The sequence below is a fragment of the Batrachochytrium dendrobatidis genome, assembly GCF_000203795.2.
Source record: "Batrachochytrium dendrobatidis JAM81 unplaced genomic scaffold BATDEscaffold_1, whole genome shotgun sequence".
Taxonomy (NCBI): domain Eukaryota; kingdom Fungi; phylum Chytridiomycota; class Chytridiomycetes; order Rhizophydiales; genus Batrachochytrium; species Batrachochytrium dendrobatidis.
In genome coordinates this window covers 1,369,284-1,384,924 of record NW_006281099.1, presented here as the reverse complement: position 1 = coordinate 1,384,924, position 15,641 = coordinate 1,369,284, and the positions used below count along the sequence as shown (strand labels likewise).

The following is a 15,641-nucleotide window of genomic DNA, read 5'->3' as shown; positions in this document are numbered from 1 at the left end:
TTGCGGTAGAACAAGACAATGAATTCATGCGTTCATTGACTTTGTAGCTGCTGTTGGATAATAACAAGAGAGTGTCAATGGAGATTCTTGGCTACACAAACGACCGTCCAATGGGCCAAATTCAGGCGATTTCTTGATGGTCGAGTTGTCGATGATTAGGTTTCCCACAAAAGAATCGACGTTTTTAAAAATGGTTGCACGTTCAATCTATGTTCGGGGAGTTCCGCCCGATGCAAGGTACAAGTGCCATTGTCGCTAGAGGGGAAAGATGACTGCTTCTGATACTTGGTTATAAGTAGTAGGTGGACTAGTCCACTTGACTACAAATGCCAGTAATGTTCGGGTTGAGCTTGCTCCAACCAGAAATACTTTTGATGTTTGTGCAAGCCAAGACCACTTTCTTTGGGCAGTAGAAACCAAGCAAGCGTCTTCCATAGTGCTTCTATCACCTATGCTAGTGTATTCAATCATGTCTTGATTCAAGTTTCTAAACAAGTTCAATTCTATCCCTTCTCATGTATTACAACACTCGATGCTCTTTGCTTTTTTTCGTCCGTCAATGACTACTCTCATATGTTCTTTCTGCTGGGCTCTTGCCTGTTAATATCTGGACTTTGCTGCGACCATGCTAATCTTTATCCCAATGGACAATATAATTGGCACTTTTATTACTTTTTTCTATGCACTATGCGAATTCAGCTCCAGTGATTTGATGGAGCATTTTGAAGAGTATGGAAAAGTGAATGACAGTAAGTTGGACAATTACTTGTGACCATTTCATTTTAAAGTGTATATAAGTGGACATGGTATTTGTTGTGATATCCCACTTCCTAGAATGCTCTATGCTGCATCATCTCATGTTTGGAATGTGTTTATGCATTTAATCTCTTGTCACTTTTATTACCTAGTTTATATTCCAAAGTCGTACCACAATGGTCGTCCACGTGGATTTGCCTATGTCAAGTATGTATCACTATTGATTTTCTTGTCGTTTCTTTGTAATTCCAGCTTGACTTTGAATCCTGTTAATGAGATCTTGGCAGTTGAGACTAACTGTATTTACCTGGTCATTCGACTATCGATGTTTTATTTGGGGTTGCTTATTATCCTGTGTTTAGATTCGATAAACAAGAGGATGCCGAGCTAGCAATGGAGAAAATTCCTTCTATTGTTATCCTTGGTCAAACATTAAACGTTGAATGGGCTACTGGGGAAAGAAAAAGTAAATTTGATCAGTTTGAGAATGTAATGTTTGCAAAGCTCCTAGTTTGTCAGACGTTCTAATACCATGTGTAATGAACTAGCTTCTAATGATATGCGCCGTGCTGATGATCGTAGCGGCAGGTAAACTCATTGAATGAATTTAATCAGTCATTTTCATTTGCATCTCACTGTATCTTTTTGAAACTTGTTTAACTTTTTCAGATATCGTTCCAATCGGTACCATTACGATGATGATGATTACTATTCTTCCCATAGACGCGATGGTGGCCGTGATCGATACCGTGACAGTAGTCGTGATCGATACCGCGATAGTAGCCGTGACCGATATCGCGATAGTAGTCGTGACCGATATCGCGATAGTAGTCGTGACCGGTACCGTGATAGCAGCCGTGACCGATATCGCAACAGTAGTCTTGAACGAGGCCGAGACAGAGACTACGGACGTGATCGTGACTATGGTAGGGAGAGAGACTCTCGTCGTCGCTCACGTTCGCATAGCCGATCTCCTCATCATTCGTCATCTGCAAGGGATAAGAGTCCTGAAAATCGATCTCGCTGATACAACTTTTGTCAATAGCAGTGGGTTTCAAGTTTTTATCGTTTAACTATAGTTGGGATTGAAACCTGTCTGCGGTGAGTGTTTTTTCAATCTCCTATTCTGATTATTGGAAATAAAAAAAAATCGAGATAGTTTTCTTTTTTTGATCTGGAACAGTTGAGTTGATATAGCTTGGACATGCTTTATTTTGCATTCAACAACATTTGATTCATCTTTAAGTAGTTCATTTTAGTAAGTACTTGCAGCAACTTATATAGTGCTTAAAAAGTAAATGGTAAAGCAATCATATTTGTGGACATAATACATCAGCTTCAACTATTTTTCAACTTTGTCTAGATCAGGGTTCTCGGGATCAAGAACCAAAACCTTTCCTTGAAACAACTCCCTTTCCACCTTAATTTGGTACTCTTTCATAATGGCATTGAACTGAAGCACTGTTGGGAGTTCTTTTTGATTGACCCAAAACTTTTCAAACTCTTCGAAAATATAGCCTAGGTTGATGGGTTGAATCCAAATTGATGTTTTTAAATTAGCCACTCCATCAATCAAGCATTTACTATTGTTCTTTGATCTAAAGCCAAATGCACACTTGGTAGTGTAGCAAAAAACTTACAAAACACTTCGTGATATGTGTCCTCGTTAATACCGTGATGGTAAAACGTATTCTGCAACAGTCGTGTTCGCACCATTCGAAGTGTATATGACGTGATATTAATTCCAGCAACTGCAAAAGGAAACCATGATAGATCTGACTGAGATGTAATGAGCAATTTTCTTGCAAGTTTTGGGCGGTTTTTACAGAGAAAGTAAAGATCGTCTAAAGCTAAAACACCCATTCCACGAAAATCGGTTGCTGGATCTTGTCCTTGAAACCCAATCTGTTGCCAATCCAAAGAAATTCTGTGGGATAAGGGTTTATCTGGACTGAGAACATCCCATATCTGTAAAGTCGTAATTATCAACACGTCAAATATAAACGTTGATTTTAATGATACAGAAATACAGTTTCATCCACACTACTACTACTTACTTCAAGTAATTTTTTTTCATGAAGTGGATTTAAAGCAGTAAAGCGAGTAGCTGCTCGTTCATTCAAAAAATGCATGAGCAGATAACTTTTGAGCATTTTTTCCATACAAGCTCGCAGCACGATTGCTTGTGGTCTAATTGCAACGCACACTAGTGTTATCAATAAATTAAATCCACTTTCAAATCAAATCCAAATACTACATACGTCGAGATGCTTGCATTGTGAGGAAACATTTTGAGCTCCAGCATTTTTGACAAGGGTCGCTCCAAACTGGCCTGTCTTGCTTCCAGATCTCGTCTAGCAAGCTGCCAGATTTAGACAGATATGATAAATTTACTCATACCAATGAATCCTGGGTTTACACAAGCCAACAAAATTAAAATTACCAATAGCTTGGAAGAGTACATGATGCAATGCTCTATCAAGATATAAAACACCTGAAAGGTCAGCAGATTTCAACAGCTAAACGCAAGAATTCAAAAACGTACCGACTCGATGGAGTAACTCGGGCAAAACATGAACATGCTGCACTGCAGTGTTGGCAAAGGCTATCGATACACTTTCCTCTGAATCTGGAGAAACATGAATTACATGGTCTAGTCTTTGGCTGCGAACAATGCAGTCGCATATACGATGGAGTTCAGTCGTTCCTGTAATAAATCGCACACACCGTTTGTATAGCTTATAAAGAAACAGAAAACATGTGAACGAGTATATCTGGTCTAAAACTAGATTGCCAATGAATTTGAAATTAGAATAATCTACAATATCGGGTATTGTAGAAACAAGTCTTTTGATACAGAAGCTTGATGGTGTTCTAGAAACTGCTATCAGGACATAATGATCCCAACCAAGCATGAAATAGTTGGAATTGCAAGATATCAACAATGAATAGCAATGCATACTAAAATTTGTAAGCCAGTTGGAGCTATCCAATGCAGAAAAAAAGCCAATGACAGCCATTGACAGTAAGCTAATGTAAAATAGATTCTGATGGCAAAAAACGAATCTTGGTTACGCTGTCGAATAAACACCCAAGAATGACATCAATTTAATTGTTTGGCTTATCCAATTGCTGTTGATGGATCTGGCCATACACACATGCAACTGCATGCTGCAGCTTGTCACTAAACAGATTTATGTTTTAAATGTCTAGAAACAGACTCTAGTTTATGCTGCTGGAAAAATCCAAGAATACTACTATGAATCGAGCGAGATGGCTACAGTCTAAGATCAAAATATATTGATATAGAACAAATATTGTAGCTGCTGGATAAACTGACAGGCGCGCCAGGTGACATCAATAGTCGTATTGATGATCACAAATGCATGTTTGAAGCAGAAACGTATATTCAAAGAATTCAAGTGACAAGAAACAGCTTTGAAGTATCTAGACTGATTGGAGCAAGGCTATTGAATCTAAAGTGGAAGCGCTCAAAAGAATGCCATTACTACAAATTCCAAAATATTGGTTACATTACTATTAAAAATAATATAGTTGTAATAGTCTTTTCAAAAAACAGATGGTTCTATGGTGTAGTTGGTTATCACGCGTCCTTCACACGGACGAGGTCTCCGGTTCGAACCCGGGTGGAATCATTTTGTTTTTAATCATCAGTTTAAACCATGTTGGATTTGACTGTTCAGTAATACCAATCATTCCACGAGTGTTTATCATGTATTTTGGTATCCTTACTTGGTATTCCATTTTACGTGAATACAGGAATGGATATATATACAAAATGCATCAAGCCTCCATCAGATACAACAATAGTGCTGATTTATGCTCTAGGTAGTTTGGGTGATGCCATATCACTCTATACACTTGCTGTTCATCTTGCCCACCGCTCTCTCGACAAAAACTGCACTCATGATTTGAAGTGGTCATCCTGCAATCGGCACTTTGATCCCCATCTGTGCATCTGTCACAGTGGTCATGACTCTCGTTCTGAACCCACCACTGCAACTAGATTGTCTGATAAAAAACTTTTAATATGCTTCATGACCAGTGATAGCGTATGCAACAACCTTTTGATATTGTGCGGCAGTCACACCTGTGTGCAACTCTTTCCAATTTCAGATCTTTGTCGTGGACTTTTACCAGAGGAAACTGACATGTCTTTTGCCGCTCGCCAACACCAGCATGAACGATCATCAATGATTCGCATGGCTAAAATATTTCGTCCAATCAACCCCATATCTACAGATACGTCTACTCCTATCAACGAGCCACTCTCACCCATGTTTATCCTTTTTAATCTTTTTTCTATTGGAGCGTGGTCCATTGCAGAGGCTTTGGATGTTCCGTGCATAGGAATCTCACCATTTAATCCAAAAACAACCGTCTCTACTCCATCAAACTTTCTAGAGGAACTATCGACTTGCAGACCATTCCTAACACGCCAAATAATGCTTCAATCCATGAATGATAGAGTCCAAACTCACCCAATCTTGAATCAACACTTCAACTGCAGCATCCATATTCATCCAATTAAAGTTGCAGAGCTTGAGTTTTGGATGTGGCGATTGTTTGTGGACGATCATGACGATTTTCGACAAGAGTTGGGACTGGATTATCCTCCATTTGCAAAACTTTGCGACAAACTGAATGGAAATCTAAAAACTATGATTCCTGCCACTCCATTGCTTCTGTTGCAAAACGATATGCTTAGTTCAAAAGTAAATTTACCAGCAAGTGTTATATCTACCGGATTTATTCAACCTTTATCGCAATGCTCATTGGCTCTACAAGCGTGTCAGGGATATGCAGATATTTCGGAATGGTGCAAAAAAACTTTAACCAAGGGAACACTGATCATCAACTTTGGCTCAATGGAGATGCACTCTAAAGAATTTAATGATTATGCTACAGTTCAACATTTGATCAAATGTATTGAATATGCTCTTCAGTCGTTAAAATGTCGTGCCATCTGGATATCTTGTACAGAAAACCATCTTCTAAATGCCTGTTTCCTTGAACGATCCTCTAAAAGCAACTATGAATATCCCATATATAACTACAGCCATGCACTACCTTTGGAATGTATCACTGATCTTGTGCAGAAATATGGTGCGGATAATGGACCACACTATTATCCAAACACCACCAATAATAAATCACAGATTCCAGTAGCGGTACTCCATCACGGCGGTGTGGGCACATTTCAGCATTGCTTGAGTTTGGGTCTTGTACAGTTAATTATGCCTCAGGGTTTTGACCAGCATGAATCATTATATTGTGGCATTCAAAATTCGGTTGCACGTGGTGTAGAAGCTAGCATGTCTGAATTAGAGTGGAAAGCTGCAATTCATTGGGCACTCTTGAAAGATCAGTCTTTGATTGCCAAACAACTACAAAGCTTGATGGATTCTAAAGAGAAAATGGGTGTCGATGGAACAGTACAGTTGATATGGGATTGGATGTTTAGATCTCATGATCTGCCAGATTTTGCTTGTGACGAGGTTTCTAACCAATAAATTCCTTGTATCTGTGCATTTAGTCTCAATGATATTTGTATAATTTACATATATATTGCTATCGAGGTAGAAAATCTTATAACTGCAGACTATTTTAACAATTTAATGTGTCTTGGATTACACAAGTTTTATGAAATGACTGGTCAGTTTACTGGACATTATTTTTTTCATGGTGATTGGCATGAAAACAACCATTGCATTACGAGATGTACAACATTTGATCTCTTGAACCATGACGCGAGCGTATTTGTGATTAGGATACAGTAGATGAGTTTGACAATAGTTAAATCCAAGTTTTATAACAAGTGTGTTTGAAAAGATTCAAATTCATTGCAAATTAGCTTGTTGATATTCATGAAACCAAAGTTTATCAGTGTCAGCAACTCGCAGGATAATCACATGCAATGATTTATCCAATACACTACATAGTAGAATTGAAATCATATTAGCACAACTCACATTTATTAAAAATAGGTTTAGTAAACCTCATCAAACGGAGCGTGGTCGTTAAAGCAGCTATCCCAAACACTTAAAACGGCCTCTTCAGCACTCACACCGCCCTTTAGCGTCTCAACCTGTTTTAAACTCATTACAGCTCTTCGTCTTACACACTCCTGGAAATGTTTTGCAATTCCAAAATTCCCTCGTTGGAGTTCACGTATCATTCTGCATTCACCAGACAACGCTGCAGCTCTGATTTCTGTGCATGCATAGTGTTTAGGATTATCTAGATTTAATTTGACTGTGCAAAAGTCGAATGCGTGGATAAGTTCGTGTGACATGGTTTCGGCAGTGTGACTTTGCTCCATAAGGTTGTTTTGACAAAGAACAACGCCGTGATCAGGAGCAAATCCACCCGATCTTGTCTTGTCGCAGCGGATGCATTTAAAGTGATCTGCTGTAAAAGGGCAGCCAACCTTGGATAGACTTTGAACCATAAATTTAACTACCGAGTCTAACCAAGTTTATCCATCAACGTAGGAGCACCCATTCAGGTTGTGAAAAAAATAATTATTACTTGTAGGGAAATTGTGAATTCAGTACTAGCTGGGATTTATAAACCTTTTTACTTGGTAGTTACCTGATTCAAGAACCTTGGTTTTCCATTTTTGACATCGCTCATTTTGTATGGCATCTTCTGCTTCAATAGCTGGGTCGGAGGTTTGAAGCATGCCTTTATGAATATTTACACTAGGTATTTTTGGATCTGCTGTTTCCGTCGATTCAGATAAAGTACTAGTGTCGGCTGGCTGAGATAGTGAGGTTGCACGATAGCTACGAAATGGGTTTATCCAGCTTGAATGAGATGGATGGACTAAGGTTTCTGTTGAATCGCTGGATTCCTGAGCAAAGCTGGGCATAGTAGTGTTTGCTCAACAATCATTCGATCGCTAAAACTTGACAAGAAAATGCCAGATATTTCCCACGTGACTATTGTTGGCTTGCAGCTGCAGTCATGTTGAGTAAAATGGAATATTTGTATTTATCCTGCAGTGATGATTGACCGACTTTATGCTGCAAATTGACTGGATTGGCATTTTCGATTCAATAAACAACGTCCGTTATATAATACAAACTATAGTTTTGGAACGTGTTCTTTCTCGTCTTTGATATAACCACAAATTGTACAATCCTCAGATTCATTCATTGTAATTCAGATATTCGATTCAAGTGTTCTGATGCTGCCAATCCAACTCAACTTGGCTGTATCCTAAAATCTCAGATACGCTCTAGTTCAAAAAACAAAGATTACAGTTTCAGCAATGCAATTATACATGTTAATCATCCAATTCTACAATGTTGTCCAGTAAACCGACTGCCATTTCATGGCTTGTATTTTAACACCCTTGTTTAATGTTTCATTTTACATGAATACGGTCGTAGTTGCGTTTTACCAATTTAATCAAAACTCGTCATTTTGTATCTGGGTGGATCATGCTGGTCTTCCTTCCTATATTGGCCATGGTCGGGAGTATATTGTGTCTAGTCTTTGCTATCTTGTGTTTAGGTATTTCTTGATATGATTTCCACTTTAACACAGATGATATACATCTTTGTTCGCTATATCTCTTGGAATAGAACCCACCAGCTGTTGGAAAGTCTACTATCATCAACACATAGTTATAGAAAACAACAGCAAGAAATAGTTTGGTTTAATTGCTGCTTTTTACAACTACTCAATGTTTTATTCTACTCCAATCTACAACAGATTAGACTCAAACATTGGTGACATACTTGATTTGCATTTCTCTGATTTCTAATGAATTGTTGCGACGAAGCGATGAATGTATAACTGTTGTTATAAACTACGTCGGTGCTGTGGAGTTTCTACAAAATACGAATTGGGATTCTAGTTTAAAGAGATCTCGTTTAATACATGCATTCCTATCCATGGTAGATATGAAATTTAGCCGTACTGTGCTGAACCATTTATTTATCCCTATACATTCATATCTAGCATCCGGACTGTACTTTTTAGCTGAATTTGTCGAAGAAAACACAGTCTTGTCAAAAAAGATTATTGGATATGCAATATGGGTAAGACCTATGAGCTGGTGAATAGATTGTGTTTGTACTTCAAATTCAATCAGAGTGCCATGAAACGTGTTTGGCATATGTCAGTTTTACCGTCCTAAACTCCAAGCTATTTCTGATAAAATGTCTTGTTTTCATCTCTACTCGCAGATTTCCGTTGGATCACATATGATGTTATTGATGGATGGATTTCCATGGACAGGAGTCGTATTTTCGCTTGTATGTCACGCATGGTATAGCACAATGCTTCCCAGTTTTCCAGCAATAGAAGCCACAAGTGTCAAGTTCATTATTAGTTGTTGTAAGCATCCATTTAATGTGAGCTGTTTGAAGAGTTACGATGTGAAACTAAGCTAATCTGTTGAAATTTAAAATGTGTTCGTGGTGTTCTTGAATGGCTCTACTTTGATCATGTTTAAACCGGCCAGTGTTGGCGGTTGCTGATCACTTTGTCTGGTTTTTTTATTTTTCTTCAAGGCACTACAGTATATCTGAAATCGGCAGTTTTTTTGCGATATTGGTCTGGATGGTTCCATTTTTATTCTTCATCTCTCTTAGTGCAAACGATTATACACTTCCAGCATTTGGTAAACATTGTATATATGCTTTCCCTTGTTTCTATATATGGAGAGTCAGGATAGTAGATGCATTTAGACTGATCTCTTGTTTTGTGAATTTGTTAGATACAAAATCAATATCGCCTCATAATGTAGATGAATCCACCAAGAAAAAAAATAACAATTTTATCAAGTCTATTGCAAAGTGGATATCGGGTGTTAAAGAGACAGTCGCCCCGTCTAATGTTCATAAGAGCCACTAGTCACAGCCCATGTGTTGCATACAAATGGAATTAAAGTCGGACCATGCTTTTTCAAAAAGCTTGTTCATTTAGTTATCGCAGTCAAAAGATTGCAGTTTTCAGATATAAAAATGGAATTTATTATTTAAAGCGAAGAGATGATGTATCAATATAAGAATAAGAGATGGAACCAAGGAAATAAAACAAATGTTCCAAGTATCAAATATAAAGCAAAACTATCTGGGTTAAACATAGACCGACACGTTCTGTTTAGATTGAAAGTGGTGGCAAAGTGGACATGCCAGGTATATCTTCAAAAGTTCTTGGATCTTCCAAAACAGGTTTCACATATTCTTCGTAACCTGTTGGGACCAACACGGGTGATACAAGAAACATGGAGGCAGCATCAGATTCACGACGCATTGCAAGATGGCGACGCAAAGGAGCAACACGATGCCGGCGATCAAACAGGGTGGCTTTTAGCAGCGGAGACTTTACACCTGGAGATAATTTGTTCACCATACTGCTATTAAGACGCTGACGCTCTTTGCGAATACGCCGTTGAGAATGCCAAAATGTGCTAATGGGAATCTTTTTCCATCTAGAAAGCCCCGCATTTGATCTTCCATTTGCAATCATGTCCATTTCAAACTCGGAGCAAGATGTGGGATCTTCGTCATTGCCGCTATCCAGTCTGTCCGAGTCCATAATATCATCCAACAAAATAGAGTTTAATGTGAGATCCTGACTGTCATTTAGTTTTGGTGTATCTGGAATGCTGGTCGATAATGAAGCTGTAGGTGGGGACATGACCGAATGAGTCGACGTGGAAGCTGAGGATGAAGAATCAGCATGCTGTTCAGTTGCTGTACCATTCTGAGGAAGATGCATCATTGCCACTAAATCCTCAATGTTTTTGGGGAGTGGGTTGGCAGATGCACTTCCTGTGCCACGTAAGTTGGTGCTGGCTGATGCAGAGGTGTCCTGTTGCTTGAGTTTCAGCGATCCATCCATTGCACGATAAAACGGTGAGGCGGCAGCAGCAGCAGCTACAGCAGCCTGTGCAGCAGCTTTAATCTTGGTCTGAAACGAGTCCATTTCTCGTTTTCGAAGTTCGGAAAAGGCCAACAGAGCAGCAGGATTTGATACCATAGCAGCGGCAGCAGCAGCAATCGTACTCATGTTCAGATTGCCATGCTTCAACAAAGACGAAGCTAAAGCGGCAGTCAAGGCTGATGTGATCTGCATGTTGGATTGCATTGGTGCTTTGGAATCAGATCCGGGTGTTAGCTTATTTGCAGCCGCATTAGCCGCATTGGCAGCATTCTGTTGTATTGATGTAAGAGCAGATGCCTTTAGCGCAGCAAGTGTCAACCAAGGATTGGACGGAGTATTTGGAGCAGCCTGAGCCAGAGGTTTTCCAGGATGAGCAAAAATGGGTTGATTGGGTCGTTTTGTCGGAAACGGACCAATAGCCAAAGCCAATGCAGCCGCAGTATCAGCAGCCGATGCGCTTGTAGATTTAGCTCCATTCAATGATGACACGTTATTCTTGCGTTTACCCTTTCGTTTTCCAGCATTAGCTGCAGTTGCAATTTGAGCAGGAGTTTGTTCTGGTACTTGCAATGTAATGCTTTTTGTAGAGGTTCTAATTTCACCGTTTGGACCAATGTACGATTTGCGAATGTCGAAAGCAAATGATTTGGGATTCAATACGTTTCCAGACGCGGAATCACCAAAGGCTGCGATTCCTTGTGTACTTTGACTACAGCCAGAAGCAACTTCGGCTTCGTCAATCAGTTCTTCATCAAAAAGCTCCGAGTGAGGAATTACAGTGTCAGATATGCTCATGTACTCTTCTTTAATGCTGTGCTCAATATCCTTTGCTTCTAAATCATCGGATTCTATTTTAAGTCGCGGGGGTTCCGTCCGAGATTCGAGGCATCCAGCAGCAGTCTCGTCAAGAGTAGCAACTAAATCTATTTCATCAGAATCGGAAATAGCAGGAAGTGCATCCAGATTAAATTCGGCATAGCTGGGCTCAGAAAGAGCATAGGCATTAGCAATTTTTTGTACATCAGGAGACGTAAACAATTCAAACTCTGCACTATCTTCGCTTTCCTCGTCGTCGGATGATATCCACCCATTGATGAGATTTCCCTGTACAAGCTCATTGACAATTTCTTCTTCCGCTTGATGGTCGTCTGTATCATCATCAGGCTCTTCATAAACCTCCATATCGTCGGATGAGTCACTGTCTACATCCAGCAAATCATTGTCAGATTCAGATTCGAGCTCTTCACTAGAGGAAGTGACAATATCATGGGACTGGTCAACTTCCTGTTTAGCAACAATAATCAACTCATCATCTGAAGAGTCCAAACTGGCGAAAAGATCAAGCGTTTCATCGTCAAGCTCAGATTGTGCATCCGAATCTGTCGTGACAGTAGCATCCGATGCATCTTCAAATATTGTGCTGATTGTTTCAAGATCTGCAAACTTTTCCGAGTATGGATTCAAAGCAGTAGGTATAGTATCAGCCCGAGTATCTTCACGATTGCAGGTTGGTTGCAACCCAGCGCTTGTAGGAACACAAGATTTTAAATCAAAAAAGTCGATGGCAGGCTCTTCATCTGCGATCGACTCAGTCTTATGAACAAGTGGTGCTGCCGAGAGTGTAAGCGAGTCATCTTTTCCCTCATTTTTGGATGATTTTGATGGTGGGTTGTTTTTGCAAGATTTGGTAGATGAAGACCTGTGAGATGAAAGATAGTGCTTGTGATCCATGAAGGATTGGTCTGCAGAAACAGCATTTTTAATAGCAGCCAATGTCTTTTCTCCAAAGAACTGACGGGAAGTGGTAGGTATAGATGGCTGAGGGGTTACAGTGGGATTGCAGGTGCATTCACCATCACATACAGGACATATATCATCATCAAGCAGATCTAGTTCCGGAGAGGCTGCAGTAATGATGGTTCCATAGCTCTTCCCCTTTCCCTTTCCCCCCGTACTTTCTTTTTTATTAGCAGGAGTAGCAGACAACAGACTACTGTCATAGTGGGAGCCAGTCTTTTTGACTGGAGTCTTTTTCTTTTGAGGCTTGCAGGCCGTACAGATGAAGCGAGGCTTGGCAAGAGCCTTGGACGACACACAAGTGCCATGAAATCTTACTGTAAAATAGCATCAAGCCAATCATGAAGGTTAGATATTGCATTCTCAAGACATTACTCGCCATGCATCGAACCCACATACCCAGACAAGTATAACAAGTAACCATTGGGTCTTGAGGCTCTACTGAGCGAGGACATCCACCGCAAATAGGCTGGTTGAGCTTACGCACACATTGTCGTTTGGTTTGGTTGCGATCTATGGACAGATCAGCAGATGCATTCTTCCGAGCAGTGTTCCGCAAAGTAGTTGGTTTCTTTGAAGAGGGTTTAGAATGCATGGACTGGTCCTGGTTTTTACAATGAGAGGTGGGTAGAATATGATGTTTACGGGATCGCAATGATGGGGACGTGGCAGGAGAGGATATAGACGAGTCGGATAAAAGAGGTGAATTCAAGTTGTGGAAGCTACTGCTAGTGCTGCTAGCACTGCTGCAATCAGAGCCTGAATGATCGCTATCAATATCAATTGTCATGGTAGCTTTCTTGTGCGAAGCCACAGCAGCAGATGGAATACTTTTTACAGCAGATGCGGATCGCTGTTTAAGGGTAGATGAAAGGTTTGAAGTTTTTGGTCTTTGATGGTTGGTGGACGAGTACTGACGAATGGCTGGTGTAGTGGTTGACGAAACAGTCTTGCGCTTTCTTCCTATAGGAGTTGTAAGCATACTACTTGGTCACAATATATCATGTTAGTGCTATCTTGTATGGATACAACGACTGCCATTCAATACAAGAATATGTTTTCTATCCACCTTAATCCGGCACTTGTCCAGCAGTATAAATATATTCAAACGGCTACAACTAATGGCAAGATACTCGGCAATGTTTGTCACCAACCAGTTGGCTTTTATTTTTTTATTGAATTCAAAGGAAGGTTTTACTGCTGGCGAGAATGGAGATGAGAACGGGACGAAAAATATCTTTTTTGGTGGTTAAAAAACTCCAATTTCGGCACGTTTCGAAAATATTTTGGTGACATTAAGCAGACTGCCGCTGCAGCACTTTGAAAACACTAAACTTGCATGATTGCTTCAGGCTAGTGTATACTCATGACTGGAAGCTCTCGTGTCAGAGCATCACCAAGCTCTGCAGGCTCTGCAAGCAGTCGCCGCTAGACTCAATGAGGGACGTTTTATATTGAATTGGAAAGAGTATTAGATCATTCAGCAAGCTGGCTGTGCCAACCATTGGATGATTGTCGCGGTATAAGAAACACGAGCAATTTATGCTCCTGCTATTCAATCAGCAATCTACCAATGTTTGCAAAACACCAAAAACAATTCACTAAAAGTGGGGAGTTAAATTTATCCGAGTGCCTCGAATACATCACAAGTCAAGGATGGATGCGTGTTGGTATTCTTTCATTTTCTGTTCTTTTCTTGGCCATTCGTGCTAGCTGTGATGGGCAAAATTAAAATTAAAATCAAACCCTGACACAGCACATTTCAACTTCACTTGCACTCAATACCGTCTATTATCGTATGGTTGGGTTGATATTGAAATCAGGCATACAGTAGTTTGGTAATTCACTGCCAAGCATTCATGCCAATGCCATACGCAAACTCTTACACTTTGGGCACTATTGATTTTAATCAAACAACCTAGTTACTGTTGTAATATTTGATAGTTTTATTAGTAAGTGAAAAACATTAGGTGGTATATACCATCAAACTACAGTGCATTAACGTCCTGTAGTCGTACTCAGCAACTCACTACCAGCAACAACTGTTTCAGAATACATTGTAGAGTCATCCTTGAGTGACTTGGAGGTCGATAGTATATTGTTCCTAGGAGCAGTCCGTTCATGATTTATCATCATATCACGATCCATTCCAATACTACTCCTTGGTTGGAGTTGGCGTGACGGACTCATTGAAGATGTAGAGTTGGGTCGCGATTGAGCTGTATGAGGTTTTAGGTGAATGTTTCTACCCAGCATCGCTAGCTCAGCTGCAGAAAATCGTGGCCCTATGCTTCGTACAGATGATCTTATACTGTCACCCCACGAGGTCGTATCACGCAAGTGATGAGTATACTCCCCAACATGTCTCGCTTCCAAAACTTCACATTGCTGATGCCAATACACATCATCCTCATCATTATCAAGCTCATCGTCATCGTGCTCTGTATTGGTTTCGCAAGAAAGTTGATGAGAACCATTGGCAGATACAATGCTCCGAGATACGCTATGCTGAGATCCAATAGATTGTCGAGAATCAGCACGTGGGGTTTGGTAGTCTGACTTGATAATGGTGATCTCACGACGGTTAAAACTGGATGCACGAAGCATGGATTCAACTGGCGTAGATGGAACAGTAGTGCTGGAGTCTTCCTTCTCCTCGACAACGGCGCTTTTAGTCTGTACAGGATGCGAGCCAGGTTCTAAAGCAACAGAGGGCAGTGACTGCGATACATGTTCCGGTTCAAGTGGTGTCTGCGGCGATTCAGATTGCAAAGCACGCTCAAAAGGCTTGTCTGGACTACTCAGCACAGCAGGTTGCTCATCTGCGTCGGTAGAAGTGTTCCATGAATCTTCTTCCTGAATTCCATTCAAAACATTACCATCCAAATCGCGTGGAATATGGGCATAGTATAATCCGCTTCCATCAATCCGTGTGCCAGCTGTGGTTAGCCCGTTTGCTGTTCCCTGCCGTCGTCTGCCGCGAAGTGCCGAGGCTCGGACTTCACGACCTTGCAATGACGAGGTTCGCGGTAGTATCGAATGCTGCAGTGATGCCGAGCGCGGCTGCGCAGGTTGATGCTGATGTTGTTGAAGCAACCTTTGCAATGCATATTGTGGAGAAGTTTCCAAATCAGAATCATATTCATCCCCAGACATTGTGTCTA

General features: G+C 40.4%; 6 protein-coding genes across 6 annotated transcripts; 3 read left to right on the top strand and 3 right to left on the bottom strand.

The window, feature by feature from the left end:
• The first annotated feature begins 180 nt into the window (after positions 1-180).
• Positions 181-1,913, top strand: BATDEDRAFT_36405 (uncharacterized protein). Its single transcript, XM_006675790.1, has 6 exons — positions 181-237; positions 700-749; positions 909-963; positions 1,119-1,222; positions 1,305-1,344; positions 1,426-1,913. The coding sequence occupies exons 1-6, from the start codon at positions 191-193 to the stop codon at positions 1,781-1,783; spliced, it is 654 nt and encodes a 217-aa protein (XP_006675853.1). The 5' UTR covers positions 181-190; the 3' UTR covers positions 1,784-1,913.
• A 185-nt stretch (positions 1,914-2,098) lies between these two features.
• Positions 2,099-2,727, bottom strand: BATDEDRAFT_7892 (uncharacterized protein; the record flags this gene model as incomplete). Its single annotated transcript, XM_006674885.1, has 2 exons — positions 2,099-2,274; positions 2,397-2,727. Coding segments are annotated over 2 exons (507 nt in total), but the record flags the coding sequence as incomplete, so codon positions are not given.
• Positions 2,728-4,538: 1,811 nt separating this feature from the next.
• Positions 4,539-6,290, top strand: BATDEDRAFT_21590 (uncharacterized protein; the record flags this gene model as incomplete). The annotated part of the gene is made up of 1 exon (XM_006675265.1): positions 4,539-6,290. One exon carries the CDS (start codon positions 4,539-4,541, stop codon positions 6,288-6,290), a length of 1,752 nt encoding a protein of 583 aa, XP_006675328.1.
• Positions 6,291-6,766: 476 nt separating this feature from the next.
• On the bottom strand, positions 6,767-7,240 carry BATDEDRAFT_8492 (uncharacterized protein; the record flags this gene model as incomplete). The annotated part of the gene is made up of 1 exon (XM_006674946.1): positions 6,767-7,240. A coding segment is annotated over one exon (474 nt), but the record flags the coding sequence as incomplete, so codon positions are not given.
• A 1,441-nt stretch (positions 7,241-8,681) lies between these two features.
• BATDEDRAFT_21588 (uncharacterized protein) lies at positions 8,682-9,645 on the top strand (the record flags this gene model as incomplete). Its single annotated transcript, XM_006675264.1, has 4 exons — positions 8,682-8,828; positions 8,913-9,126; positions 9,254-9,412; positions 9,509-9,645. 4 exons carry the CDS (start codon positions 8,682-8,684, stop codon positions 9,643-9,645), a joined length of 657 nt encoding a protein of 218 aa, XP_006675327.1.
• Positions 9,646-9,894: 249 nt separating this feature from the next.
• BATDEDRAFT_85778 (uncharacterized protein) lies at positions 9,895-13,459 on the bottom strand (the record flags this gene model as incomplete). The annotated part of the gene is made up of 2 exons (XM_006675931.1): positions 9,895-12,794; positions 12,877-13,459. The coding sequence occupies 2 exons, from the start codon at positions 13,457-13,459 to the stop codon at positions 9,895-9,897; spliced, it is 3,483 nt and encodes a 1,160-aa protein (XP_006675994.1).
• Positions 13,460-15,641: the final 2,182 nt, after the last annotated feature.